At 47.2% G+C, this 13,584-nt stretch overlaps 1 protein-coding gene across 2 annotated transcripts in view; it reads right to left on the bottom strand.

The window, feature by feature from the left end:
• Window positions 1-13,584, bottom strand: part of LOC149351194 (uncharacterized) — a 97,233-nt gene that overhangs the window by 11,787 nt on the left and 71,862 nt on the right. The window contains exon 1 of one of the 2 annotated variants that reach the window (XM_089576984.1): window positions 5,399-5,549. The exons of the other annotated variant lie outside the window; for it this stretch is intronic. Within the exon in view, the coding sequence (XP_089433110.1) occupies window positions 5,399-5,410 (12 nt within the window). The 5' untranslated portion in view covers window positions 5,411-5,549. Of the gene's footprint in view, window positions 1-5,398; window positions 5,550-13,584 lie in introns of those variants that run through there. 2 annotated transcript variants of the gene reach the window in all.

Raw genomic sequence — 13,584 nt, 5'->3', positions numbered from 1 at the left:
TGTTCAGTAAGAGTTCAGTTGCGCCACCCTCCGAACGCCTCCTCCTCCGTACTCGAGTTTTTCCTCCGTATCTTCCGTTTCTGTTCAGATCCAGAGGACTCTGTGCGCAAGCGAATTTCTGCCGCGGGTTATGACGTCGTGGGAAACTTTGACCTACGGCAGATATTTATGCAATGCACGGCCACGGCTTCAAAAACCAGCCTTAAATATATTGTTTTCGACTGTTTTCAAGGCACGCCCTTTCGGCAGATGTATTCGGATTGCCACTGCTTTTACAAAGTAAGAGAAGCAAGGCGTCCAGCAAAGCTGAGTAAGAAACAGGACCACAGAGGTTGGCCAGCACCTGCCAATCTGCGACTTTTTGAGTGTCATGATTTGTGCCAGCAGTCTCACATCTAAAGACCTCATTCGTTGCTTCCATTTTTCTAGCTCTCCCTTTGCCATTCTCGATTACCTCCATCGCTTTTGTGCTTGTTTGTTTCGTATAAAGGTAAACCAATGGGGAAACGTTGCACACCTGAGATTACGTACGTCTCGAGCCTACACTTCGAGTATGTCCTGCTTATCAGTCATGCAGCGAAGAATATCAGACACACAATATACAACTCATAAAAAATGAAGTCCCACAAGAAACTACACGTATCATCGCATAGGATCACGTTCAAAGGAGGCACGGACAAAATGCACAATGATTATGCGCCCATAATCTAGCACGTATCAAAGTTACCCTGATAAAATGGAGGAAAAGTAATTACAAAAGTATAAATATGCGCTGATAAAGCTCAAATTTATCTAGACCAAAATCGGGGCAGTTATACAAGGAACCCAATGAAATTAAAAATGTACACCGCAAGAAGCCCCCGTTGAAAAGGTCGTCGTGAATCATTCTACAGATGGAGTGACCATCAGCTCATTTACAATAACCTCCAACTAATTAAAATGGACAATCATTTGGCACATGCTCATTCTGAAAACCATGATTTCTTTCAGTCTGCTTGAAATGCCATGATATATTTTGTCGCTTACCTTAAAAGAATACCGAGAGTTTCAACAGGAACATACAGTCCATCAGTACAGCATAGAAGCCAATGTGCTACTAAATCACGGGTACTTTTATAGGTACTATATCTTCAGAAATGGAGGCTGATTTGATAATCAGGTCTTTACGCTTTGCACAAAATTAATAATTTCGTGCAACATTATCGTTTGATCATAACTCCTCGTTGCTGATGATTGACTTTCCCGTTAAACTATGAGAAATATTTTGGAAATAAAATACTGAGCATTCAAGAATGCACCTTGACGCAGACAATACAAAAACGCTGGCATTGTCTATAGTGTTGATGTTTTTACGCCGATAATCAGATGCGCACGTGTTACTTAACCGTATCAACCATTAAAGAGCTGGAAAAGCCGGCGTCGTAATGAGCGAATACGTACTGCGTCCTAATAGCGTAACTTTTGTGCGCACGTGAACAGGCCCCTGACAGACGGGTCATTTATCCCTTGTCATCTCTGTAATTCTTCTCTGATAACAACGCAGTGCCCTTGGCGTTATGTTCTGCAACTCCAGAATTATCGCATAAATATGGTGGGGAGTGCGTGATTACAGTGTTATGTCCATGCCTACAAGTAGCCACAGCTTGGTTGTTGCTATCTCGTGTCTTCGCAATTATCCCATCGCGCCTCACTACCTTCCCCTTAGGCCAACGGGCCTTAGTATGCGCAGTAAATCTTTATGCACCCTTTCCTTCGTGCGAAAAAGAAATGCTTTGCGGAAGGCAAATGATCGCCTTAGGGTGCCCCCTACGGCGCGATGCTTTCACTAACGAGATAAAAGAGATAGAGAGAGAGAGAACGCGACATTATGCCCTTTCGCTAGATATTTTTCTCCGCGTATGAGCTTGAGAAGCTGGTTATACGTAATTACGACTTCTCTTAAATTGCGCTCAACGCCAGGCGCTGCCTTGAACTTTCTGTGGTGACACACAACTGCAACTTCCTGTTGACGAAGCCGTGGTCAGAACAGGCTTCGCTCATCAGGACGGTGCTGTGTGAGAGTTGCGCTAGTTGCGGAAGATGAACCATTATAAGCCGTTTGGTGACACATTCTTCAAGTGACATATATGCCTGCTTCGGAAGCGCAATAGTTGCGTTTCTTTGACGTCTGGACTTCTGGCTACGCTTAAAGGAAGAGTAGGAAAGCACTGAAAGAAAGTCGGTGCTGCCGCGGATATTGTTGACTCGAACGCAAATCTCAACAAGTTTTGCAACACGAATTACTATCAGATGCCCCCACTCCTGCACGCGAAAAATGCGTCCACGTTAAAGAAAAAAATGTCCGCTAAACTTTGCTTTAATTTTCTGATCTTTTCTTGTGTATCTGTATCCATAAAATATCAGAGCAACGACTACGAACCTGAGGTGGGTAAAGCGCTCGCCTTGATGGGACACCTTGTCATAGCGAGACCGCAGCTTGACGATTCTGTCGCCTTGGACCCCTTTATTTCGCCCGTCCACGGCACGCCTGCTACATGCGCGCAGTACTGTAACACCAGATAGACATAACTACTATAGGCTTTGATGCTAGTCATACAGATGAGAGGGCGTTCCCGTTTTAACGCTTGGTTGATGCTGCCAATCTATAAGCAGCCCTGTCCTGTCGCGCGCTTTTTTCTAAGTTATTTCTGGTTATCTATGCTGTAATATCTATGTTATCGTTTCCAATCGTTCTGTAGGTGCGAAACAGTCTTGTACACATTACAGAAACCAAGCAATCGATTACAATTACAATTACTTCATCTAAAGTGTAGCTTATTTCAGTGGTTAATTACAGCCCATGAAAAGTAACTGAACAATATACAAAGAAGTAGTCACTTACGTTATTTTCATCCATCTATTATCAGCATAGCACAAGTATGCAGGGACGAGATTTAGCTGGTGCGGCTTGCATGATCCACAGTCTGTTGTAGTACATATGCTGGCAATTTCCCCTGTAGTTGTTTTTCAAAGGTTTCTTCAGCATTTTTTTTTTGCGTTTTCTTGTGAAGAGGTCATTAGCGACACTGAAGAGTATCTCGGTATCGTTCCTTTAACACACGAAGACCTTGCGCATCGCCTTGAAGTTACGCAAAGCACAGCGCTTCGGCGTTGTTGAGGCCACAAAGATCGTGCTCATAAAGCACGACATTCCATTGCGCCGTCGTGGTGAAATGCAACACGCGAAGCTCGGAACACGGGGCTAGCGAATCCAGGCAACTCGGGCTTCTGCGGGGATCCTGACGCGCGTAGCTTCTCCGCAGCTCGACCACTATCGCCCTACCGCGAGGGGATACCGTCCTACACCGTGTTTGCCCCCGAGTTCAGGTTCGCGAAGTTGTACCACTCGTTTCAACTTGCTTTTGGAAACGAAATTTAACAGGTTCCTTCCTATCGGATACCGAAAAAATAATTCGCTAATGGAGAACGTTACAGCTTACAAAAAGTAATCGGCGCATTACAAAATTAGGAGAAAATGTAGTTTATTACAAGTAATCAATTACTTGTAACGCGTTACGTACAAGTCTGGTGTAATAATGAGTGCGCGCACATCGCCAAAACCATGCGCGCGAATGATACGCGAGCGTACAAAAATTTGCCCTCCTTTTCCAACGATATTTGCTAGCAGATGTACCGTACAGGTGTGAAAAGCCCGGTTATTCCGCATGAAGTTGCTGGTGAGTCCCGCCGCGGTGGCTGAGTGGTTACGGCGCTCGGCTGCTGACCCGAAAGACGCGGGTTCGATCCCGGCCGCGGCGGCCGAATTTCGATGGAGGCGAAATTCTAGAGGCCCGTGTACTGTGCGATGTCAGTGCTCGTTAAAGAACCCCAGGTGGTCGAAATTTCCGGAGCCCTTCACTACGGCGTCCCTCATATCCTGAGTTGCTTTGGGACGTTAAACCCCAATAAACCGAACCAAACCAAGTGGATGGCGACGATCAAGAGCGCGGCGCGGATTTTGATCAATTCACCCTTCACTGAGTGCTCGGTTCACGAAATTCACTCCTGTGATACGGCTGTTACTCTGGCCAGATGTGGCATGATACCGTATGGTAGATGTGGCTTAACGAACCGAATCTGAACGCGGACTATCAGAGACGCTGTTAGTGGAGGGCTGGATGACGCATTTGATCCCATGACCTTGACAGCGAAATAACTCCGCCACCCGTGAGGGTATGTTGAGCTGCGCGCTGGTGAAGTGTGCACATTAACAGTGCTGTATTTTCAGATAGGACGATGTTAAATCTGACGACTTGACCTTGAAGAATAATTCCGAATGTGAAAGACGTAAAGATGCGTCCGGTTCGTTTTCGGCAGCTGAATAGAAACAGCCACCTTATTTTGGATCACGTTTTCTTTAGGTTTTCGCCTTTTCTTTCTCGCAGTTATTTTGCTTGGAATCACCGCAATCCACCCCTTGGTGTGTCCGTGCACTTTACCGCGACATTTCAGTGATCTTGTTTGTTTGTGTTTCCTTTGCTTTGCATTTCCATCACTATACTTAAGTCTGAGTTGTGACTGAAGGTAACAATTACACGAATGAGAAGGGCTTAGACCGGATCGCTGTTTTCACTGCCAGTATTCTCGTTCAGTGAAGGCACCGACCCAAGACGCTACTCAACGCTGAAGCCTTTGTATTCGGTCAATTGTAAGGTGAAACACAGAGTGAACAAGGAAGCTATACTTGCACAATCACAGCATTTCCCCATGACAGCTCAAATGGCATAAACGATACGAAAATCAAAACTTATACTGTCGGGATTCCTTTGCGTGAAGCATGCAAAGACATAAATTAACAAGCGAGTGCGTAGGACTAATAAGAACGCGAGCTTCCGCAGGCTATCCCTGTCCCCACAATCTAGTCTGTAATCCAGCTAGAGTAGCTTAAGGTTCCCACCATGAGGCTTTCAGAAACAAGGAGTTATGCCCACCTGAGAGGGCACCTGTGTCCGTGGCCAGCCATAATTTTTTGTTCGTCTTTGATCTTTTGAAAAAAACGATGAGTGACTTTCTCGGTAACAAAGTCACAAGAGCTAGGTGCGAGTGGTTAGGGCAGTACCAACAAAAAGTCGCTTTCTCTCACTGGTGCCATACAGCTATAAACACCAGGAGCTCCGGACTGCACGTTATCCACGTTCCCACTCGTTTACGAGCGCTGTTAGACCAAACAGCGCTGTAAAACATCCCCATTTAAGAAGCATTACCTTTTTTCCTCTTTTAACGCGCACACACATCCAAACGAAGAAGAAAAAATAAAGCCGCCTTCGACCGTTCGATTCCGCGCGCGATGCCCTCCAACAGCGCCGAACAACCTCCGACGGCATCACCGGAACAGACGGAGGAGAGGGTTCCCACTCACCACGCCTCTCATGGTGCTTGGTCGGTGACGGAGCCGATAACAAAACCCGGCGTCCAAGAAGGGGCTGCTGACCACCAGCGAAGAGCCGAACCCGAGTGCACGGCGGCAAAGAGGAGATGATGCACGCGATGCGCGCGGCACTGTGCTCTGTCGCTGCAGGACCCGTCAGCAGAAGCGACTGGCATGCCGCGGTGGGCCGCGTGGCGCTTATATAGCGGGAGGAGGAAGCGTCCGCTCCTCCAGCCGGGAACTGACCTAGAGAAAACTGTAACAGAAAGGGAAAGAGCCGACCTGCCGGGCGCCGAAATAGAAGCCACCGAACACCGGGTGTGCCCGCACGTCACTCCGCCACTGCCGCGTGCATGCATGCGGAGACCGCAGAGCCGGGTGTACGCGATCTCTCTTGCTGCTGCTTCTGCCGCGGCCGCCGCTCATCATGACTACAGTGCGCGGGCTCGCAACAGGGGCCGCTTAATTGCCGCGCGAGTAAAGGGAAGGACACGGCGGCGCCGGCACCTCTGCACGGTCTTCCCCGTTTCTTCTTCTTCTTGGCGCTGCTGTTGTTTGCGTGCTCTCTCTCTCTCTCCGCTCTTGTCATTCTTCGCCTGTCACTTTGTAAAACACGACTACCGCGTTTTCGCTTTTCGTTAATTTTTTTTTTATTTTCCTGCCTCACGCGAAGCAGGCGCGCGCCGCTTAGCCCAGTTCCCGATAAACAGTTAAACCGGAAAGCGCGTAGTTTTTCAGCGTCCTTGCGTCCCTAGGTCGTGCTGGCGTCCGGGTTCCGCATACTTACCGAAGCGCGAACCTTCTTTACAATACAAAGCAAGCTCGCGCGCGTGCTATAGAGGAAACAAGAAGGCATCTCTCTTGCTTTGTTGCTCTTGCTCTCTCTTGCTCTCTCTTTCACGGAAATCTCGCGAACACTGTGAATAGGAGGTGCTTCTTGGTTAAGGACTGAGATAGTCCTGCAACACTGCCCGAAGTTTCACTGGCTTATTTCTTTCCAAGCGAATATCGCTGGTAAAAAGAGAATTCAGTGCTCGTGATGCGCTAAAATCCATGTGACTGGAAATGAGGGGGTGAATGAAATTGGCCACAACAAATCAGGGGTTGCTTGGTAGCGTTTCGACACCCTGTGAGGCTATATTTGTTTTTGTTTTTTTTGACGTTTCCAATCCCTTAGCGTCACCGAACAGCATGATTCTGAGAACGCCTTTAAGGACTTATATCTCTTCCAGGCGGTACTTAAAGCACTACAAGGAGTATCAGCCATTCATTCACAATTTTTCCCTCGTTTCCTTGCTCCTTTGCACGCGGATATACCCGGCATCGGTCCATGCGGTGTTTTCTACTGTCCCCTCGAGTTGTTCAGAAAACCTTTCCTGGATAGTGCCGAAACAATAAAGTCGCTCAATACGACGCACGTAGCAAAATGCAGCAATGCCAATGAACAGCCCGTTATGCTGTTATGGAATAGATCGTCGCGGGATAGAGAAGATAGCCGTCGAACAATGGCGTGTCACTATACATTAACACCATTTAACCAGCGAGGTGGCCGACAGCATCAGCAAACACTATCAGTGATCACTATCAAATATTCCTAATAATATACAGGAGGTTTCAAATAGACAGAAACTCTTTTCAACAACAAACTGTCAGCCATGGCGCATGTAATTTACTATGAAAGTCATCCTAATTAGGTAGCTAATCGACCAAAAATCACTAATTAAGTTTTAATAAGCAGAGCTTAATGGTTAGTATCAATGGGAAATTCGAATCCAGAGACAAGGCGAAGCCGTATTAGTTTTTGAAACGAAGAAAAACCAGTTCAATAGAGCATTGCAGCGCAAGTAAATTCGACACTTTTTTCCTCATCAAACTAAAACTGAGTGCATGAGGCACGCACAAAGATCGGTTAACGTCCGCTGATGACGTGTGTCGATGTCTACGGCAACAAATTTGATCTGTCGATTGTGTGTCGATCCATTACACTATGGATGTGTGTCGATCCATTACGCTTCTTTTACTTCGTCGCTTTGAATGACGACCACGCAGTTGACGATATGACTATATACTCTTTTTTTTTCTGACGCGGTACAACAGCTCAAGCAGTTCAAATTCGGCGAAGCATAGGAACTGCGCATGTCATCAGCGGACGTTACGTTTGCACAACGCTACCTGCGCGCTTGATACGCTGTTTTGCTTCTGTGCGGAAAAAAGCGCTTGATTTCCTAGCGCGCAGAGCATCAGAGAATGATTTTTTTCTCTTTTTCGAAAGCTGATATGGCATTGCATTGTACGTGGAATCGAATTCCTCTTTGGTGCCAACAATCAGATTGTGGTAATTTAAATTTAAAAGATTTCATTTCTATTTAGAACCCCCTATCTTAAGCATTTTTGAAAAAATGTTCGCTGAAACACTCGGTATTCATTTTTCTTTTCTTCAAATTTAAGCAGCGCTAACTTTTAAGACGAATACACAGAGGACATGACAGGACGGGCGCTGACTCCAACTATGTTTATTGAACGCGTTTTTCGTAGAACATATAAGAAAAGACGACTGTGAGCACATGCGCATCTACGACTGACCACAGAACGAAAGGCCAAGAAAACGGGACGGGGGACAAGAGTAAAGTGGGCTCGCTTTTTTTCCTTCTCAATGATGACAGCAAAGGTAGATTAAGGTGAGGAGAACGCATTTCATCCCTTATTTTCAAGCAGTCTGAATTCGCTGGCATGCAGGGAGCCGGAGGTGGTGCTGACACACATGTCGCCTCTTGCCTTGATAAAAAATGCTTCGGATAATTCCCGAGCTAATCTATCTTTGCTCCTGGTTAGAATTTTGATCTTGTCAAGCCGTAACTCACAGTTATGATCGTTTAGGTCCTTATAAGAACGGCAATGGGCGGATAGATTCGTGCTTGAGTCTGATGCGTTTCCCAAACTTCGTTCGTGTTCCCTGGCACGTTCGTTAACACAACGCCCTGTCTGGCCAACGTACACTTTGCCACAAGAAAGGGGGATCTCATAGACTACACCCGTGGCACACCGGACAAAGGGCTTAGCGTGTTTTTTTTTTTTTCCACAACCGGATGTTGCAGGGCCACTACTGCTGACTTTAGAGCACATCTTGGCCAGTTTACAAAGCGCAGAGAACACCATCGGAACGCCGTACTTGTTTCCCACACTTTTTAGGTTATGGGACACCTTGTGGATGTGTAGCATAACCACTGGTTTGGCGTTCCCGGGTCTTTCTTTTCTGCGTGTCTTTTTTTGCCTACTCTTAAATTTCTGTAGGAGTGCCTCGGTCACAGTTGTCAACACGTGATCAGGGAACCCTGCTTTTCGCAGTCTGGCTACCTCGCCCCGAAAGCTCTCTTGCAAAGTGCGGATTCTAGAGAAAGGGTCGCAATAGCCCTCTTAACAGTTTTTGATTGGGCCGAATCAAAAGGCAAAAAATCTTTCTTGGCTCTAGGGCGGCAGCACCAGCATACACACTTTTCTCCGTGCATGATGTTCAGGTCGAAAAACTGGAGGCAGTTAAGCACAGGCAACTCATACGTAAAAGAGAGCCCTTTTCCATGTTGTCCAAATTGTTCTGAAATAATCACCGCAGTTCTCTCATACCGGCCTTGGTCACTTTTCTTTAAAATTACTAAAAAATCGTCTACATATCTAAAAATCTTCAGGACATTGCCTTCGGTATTCAGCATGCAACGTTCTATTTCACCGAGCAAATGACACATGCGAACTATAGGGATTATGCATTGCCGTCACAGTGGCAGCCATTTTGCAGCATGTAGCAAGGCGAAAGGCTGCCAGAATATCTGGTCGTATTATCGCAACCTGCTCCGGTTTGTACTGCTAAACCTGTACGCTGTTGAACAAAATGGCGGCCGTGAAGTCGCATGAATACCTCGGATAGTGCAACGCCCTATATCGCGCTTTGTTTTCATATCGCGCAAAACTTGAGTTCATATAACTTATCACTACGTTCTCTACTATATATGTGAGGATGAGCCGTTCATTGACCATGCATTTCAGGAAACTATCAATCGCGCGTATATGGGGCTTCGATCACATTCATAGACAACGGGTTCATACTCCGAGCATCAACTGCGTAGTAGCAGCATCTTCACGGAAGTTTTTGCGCCTTATGAATTACTGACACTTCGGACAGTTTCCTACCATGATCATATGGTATTACGTCATATGATATTACATGGGTGCAGTCGTTTGTTAAATCTACCTACTTTAAACATTGCGGCAGCAATGGCCGTCCGGTAGCAGGAGCTAAATCTTAATAATGCTTCCATTTCTACTGGGAAACAGATACTGCCACGCTTGGTGTGGAGTTCCCTCATACGACGTCCCTCATAGCCCAAGTGAAAAGCTCCTGAACGTTGTTGAACTGCGGAAAACCTGCTTTCCGCTCCGCATCGACGTGGCCGACAATCATCATCGCCATCATGCGTCGGGACAGCGCCGGTAGGACAAGGGTGCTAGCTCTCTTTGGGGAAGCGGAAGCAGCGACGGTGGTGCCACCTGGACGGCTACGCGGAATTCCCCGGAGCCGGTGAGTCTTCGGAATTCGGCCAACGTTGCGAGGGGTTGTGGCCCCACGCTCTCGTCCCCTCGCGCGGCAAGCGCACGGGAAGATCATGCGCCCTGCCGTTGGACTTCGGGTTCCGGGCAGCGAAGCGAGCGCAGCAAACGCGCGCTCTCGCCGCCTCCCCCGGAAAATTATTATTATTCGTGATTCTTTATTGATAAAATAAAAACGGAAGGGCTATCTGCGGCATCTGCCATCGAAACCTGAAGCAGCTGAGCTGCGGCTAGAGTGAGTAAAAGGACAGAGAGAGGACAGGAAGAAGGCAAATGCCCGGGGATAGCATTGCTCCAAGAATGCGGGGCGCACGGGGAGACCCGGCCGTCATTCTCGGCACGTGTAAACGTTCGCCGCCGATAACGCTGAAGTCGCACCCCCTGCAGAGCCAGTAAGTCGGAATCCCTTCTTGCGTGGCCTTCTCGTTCTGAAGAGTTCCTTGTTGATGTTTTGCAGCTAGCTGGCCCGCTCTGTATATTATTTGAAAGTGTAATAAGTAGCTGCTGAGTGTACGCGCTTTGTCTCCCTCCTTCTGTTCCCAATCGAACACGAACCCCTCCGAGGTCAGCGAGCGAAGACGCTGCATCCGCGGAGTGGTAGTGCGTGGCGAACGACTGCCTCTAAATCGCCACGTTAGGCCTCAAGACCACACCACACCACACCATACCGCACCACACCATACCATACCATACCATACCATACCATACCATACCATACCATACCATACCATACCATACCATACCATACCATACCATACCGCACCACACCATACCATACCATACCATACCATACCATAACATACCATACCATACAGTACCATACCATACCATGTCATACATGCTACACCATGCCACACCATGGCACAAGCTGTGGCCACAGCGACGCTGTTTTTATCGATTCATTCTTTAGCCTTCTCTCATCTCTCGCTGCCCCTAGTTACACCACGGCTACTAGATAACCAATAATGTATGTTGCTGACTACGGCATCAGAGATGGCGCTGAGAAGCAACGAAAAATAAAAATAACTAAACTGAAAAAAAGTACAAAATACAGGCCCCTGACACACAGATCTGACATCAAATGTGTGGCTTGAATGTTTGTATTTCTTCTTTGATGCGCACGCTGTGGGAGGCATAAGACGCGGGAAACAATTGAAGATTCTTGGCGTTTAAGGCGCGTAACTTCTTTCTAGTATACACTCTGGCGCTGCATCGTGCGGTACTTCGGCTATATTCCATTGTTAGCTCTTTCCTACACGTAACAGCGAACAATGCCTCAATACTCATGTTTGCTAATCTCTGTCATAAGTCTGGACATACTCTGTACAAAGGCACGACCGCAAATAGCCGATTTATGTTTATGTTTTTGTTTACACCAGCCAAAATCCGGCTTTCACATCAGTTAGCAACATGTTCGAGGTAGTGCCAGACATGGTGTTTTGTTTTCTAGCAGGAAAGAGAGAAGAAAGTTTCCTCATATTGCATAGGCTCAAAGGTGAAAATAGAAGACTTGGCGTTTGAGGGGCGAATGTGAGCTGCTGCAGAGCTACGGCTGGAAGCTACAGAGGCCAGTCCCTACAGAGTACACTTCGCCTCAGCCTCGAATCAACCCAGTCATCTACTGCAGCTGGTCACTGGTCGCACGATGAAGGTAAGTGCTTGAAATTTTTCGGTACATTAATATTGTCTAAAGGCATAAGGAAGGAGATTATAGTAAGGCTAAAAGATAAGGTTGCCCATGGTGGTTTGCGGAAACCCTACTACGCAGTTCTCATCCATGTGCAGCCTACAGAAGCGCGGCGTCTGGCCAGCTAGTCGCGTCGTTGCCATCAGGGAAGTACTGCAACGCTAGCATTGCTTCGAACAATACCGTTCCACTTCAAGTAGCGTCTCGCCGGTTGGCGTACCTGTTTATCGCGTGCGATGGGCTGAGCTGAAGCATGCACGACCCTGTCTGACGCCCTCTGGTGCATGAGACTCTCCGTCCGTACTGGCAGAGAAGGTCACTGGGGCGGTCGGCGCCGCAGATGAAAGCTTTCTTAAATGCTACGCCCACGCTCAGGGGCGGAGAGACGCTGGGTCCAAATCCCCGTCATTCGGTTTCTAGCGTTGGGTCCTTGGAAACGTCTAGGGAATATGCTCTATGCTCTCTATTTTTGTGTATCTGCCGCTGAGCAAACTGAACTGCATAGGCAACATGCAACCCGACCTTGAAGTAGATTGGTATTTCTCTATGGAAATGTTAAAATTGGGTGGGATGCTCATAGCACTGTCGACGAGCGCTACTATAAAGTTGACGCTACAGAGCTGTTTGCATGTGCCGTGCAACTGCAATGATCGTTAACACTGCACTGCACTAAACTGCAGCCCTGTGCTTTTCCATGCATGTGGCAAACCTGGTTGGGCGGTAATGTAAGAGTTCTACTCCCATTCTATTCCTTTGATTCCCTTTTCATTGCCTGAAGCTGGACTCGCCTCTGGGCGTGAAGGATGGTAGAAGAATGGAAAGAAAAGAAGGTATTGCACTGTATCCATCCTGATGAACGAAAATCAAGCATTTCGTCTTAGGCTTTATTTATTTATTTGAGGCTTTACCTCTGCAGCAGTGGAAACCCTTCCCTGCACGCGACAAAGCAAAGAGAGAGGGTGGTGCATCAGTCGAACCGACGCTTCTGTTTTACCTGCATGCCATCGTGTGCCGAAACGGACGTGTACACGCGTTGATGGTAGAGCGATAGCGGCTGCAAATCGCGGCGCCCGCGGGACGGAGCGAATGGTTGTGCTCTTGCAAGGTTGGATCTGCGAGGTTTCTCAAGTCTATACTCTCGACTACAGACTTTGGCAGCAGCTGTGCCGTTGTGTAGTGAAACACATTCAACGAGAAACGCCATACGGCGACCTCCTGGAACTTCTTTCTGCGTGCCTGCAGCGGAAACCATCGTAAGAAAAAAGAAAAATAAAAAGAAATTTTAAGCTGTGTTCTTGGTAAGTAACTTTCATTTATTGTGATGCGGAAGGATTCAGCACCAGAAATCGCTGGGCCTTCGACGTCGTTATGTAAATAACAGCCTAGAAATTAGTTGAGTGGTTCCAGGAACTAAAGAGGAGGTATGGAGGTGCAAAAGCCGCTCTTTAATAATGACTAAATAGACTATGCCACATGATCCATGGCACTGTTTGACATGAAAATATTTGTTTCAGTATGCCGGTGCAGTGCTGCGCCATAAAGTTCAAAATATGACGCCCTAGTTTATTGATTCCCTCTTAAGACATGAGTACTAAAAGGCTTTCTTTACTCAGGTTCATCAATGCGGTAGTTTACTTCTAGCAACCCTCCTTGCGCAAATCTGTGCAAGCACTTCTGATATAGCGTCCTTCTGCGTTGCCGGAAATGACGAAGATTTGACCGATCTATGTCGAAAACAACCGGGAGGTAGCTTTGGCTGACTCTGTCAAACTTGATGCGAACTGTAACTATCTTGCTACCGCTTGCAAGGTAACAATGGTACATATTTGTTCACATATGCTGAGGATATAGTATGTGTGTGTCCTACAGGTGCGTGTCCGAACATTATCAT

Source organism: Amblyomma mixtum, chromosome 3 (genome assembly GCF_055824585.1).
Source record: "Amblyomma mixtum isolate Tamu chromosome 3, ASM5582458v1, whole genome shotgun sequence".
NCBI lineage: Eukaryota > Metazoa > Arthropoda > Arachnida > Ixodida > Ixodidae > Amblyomma > Amblyomma mixtum.
Note: the sequence above shows the minus strand (reverse complement) of the source record. Positions and strands in the feature narration are given on the sequence as shown.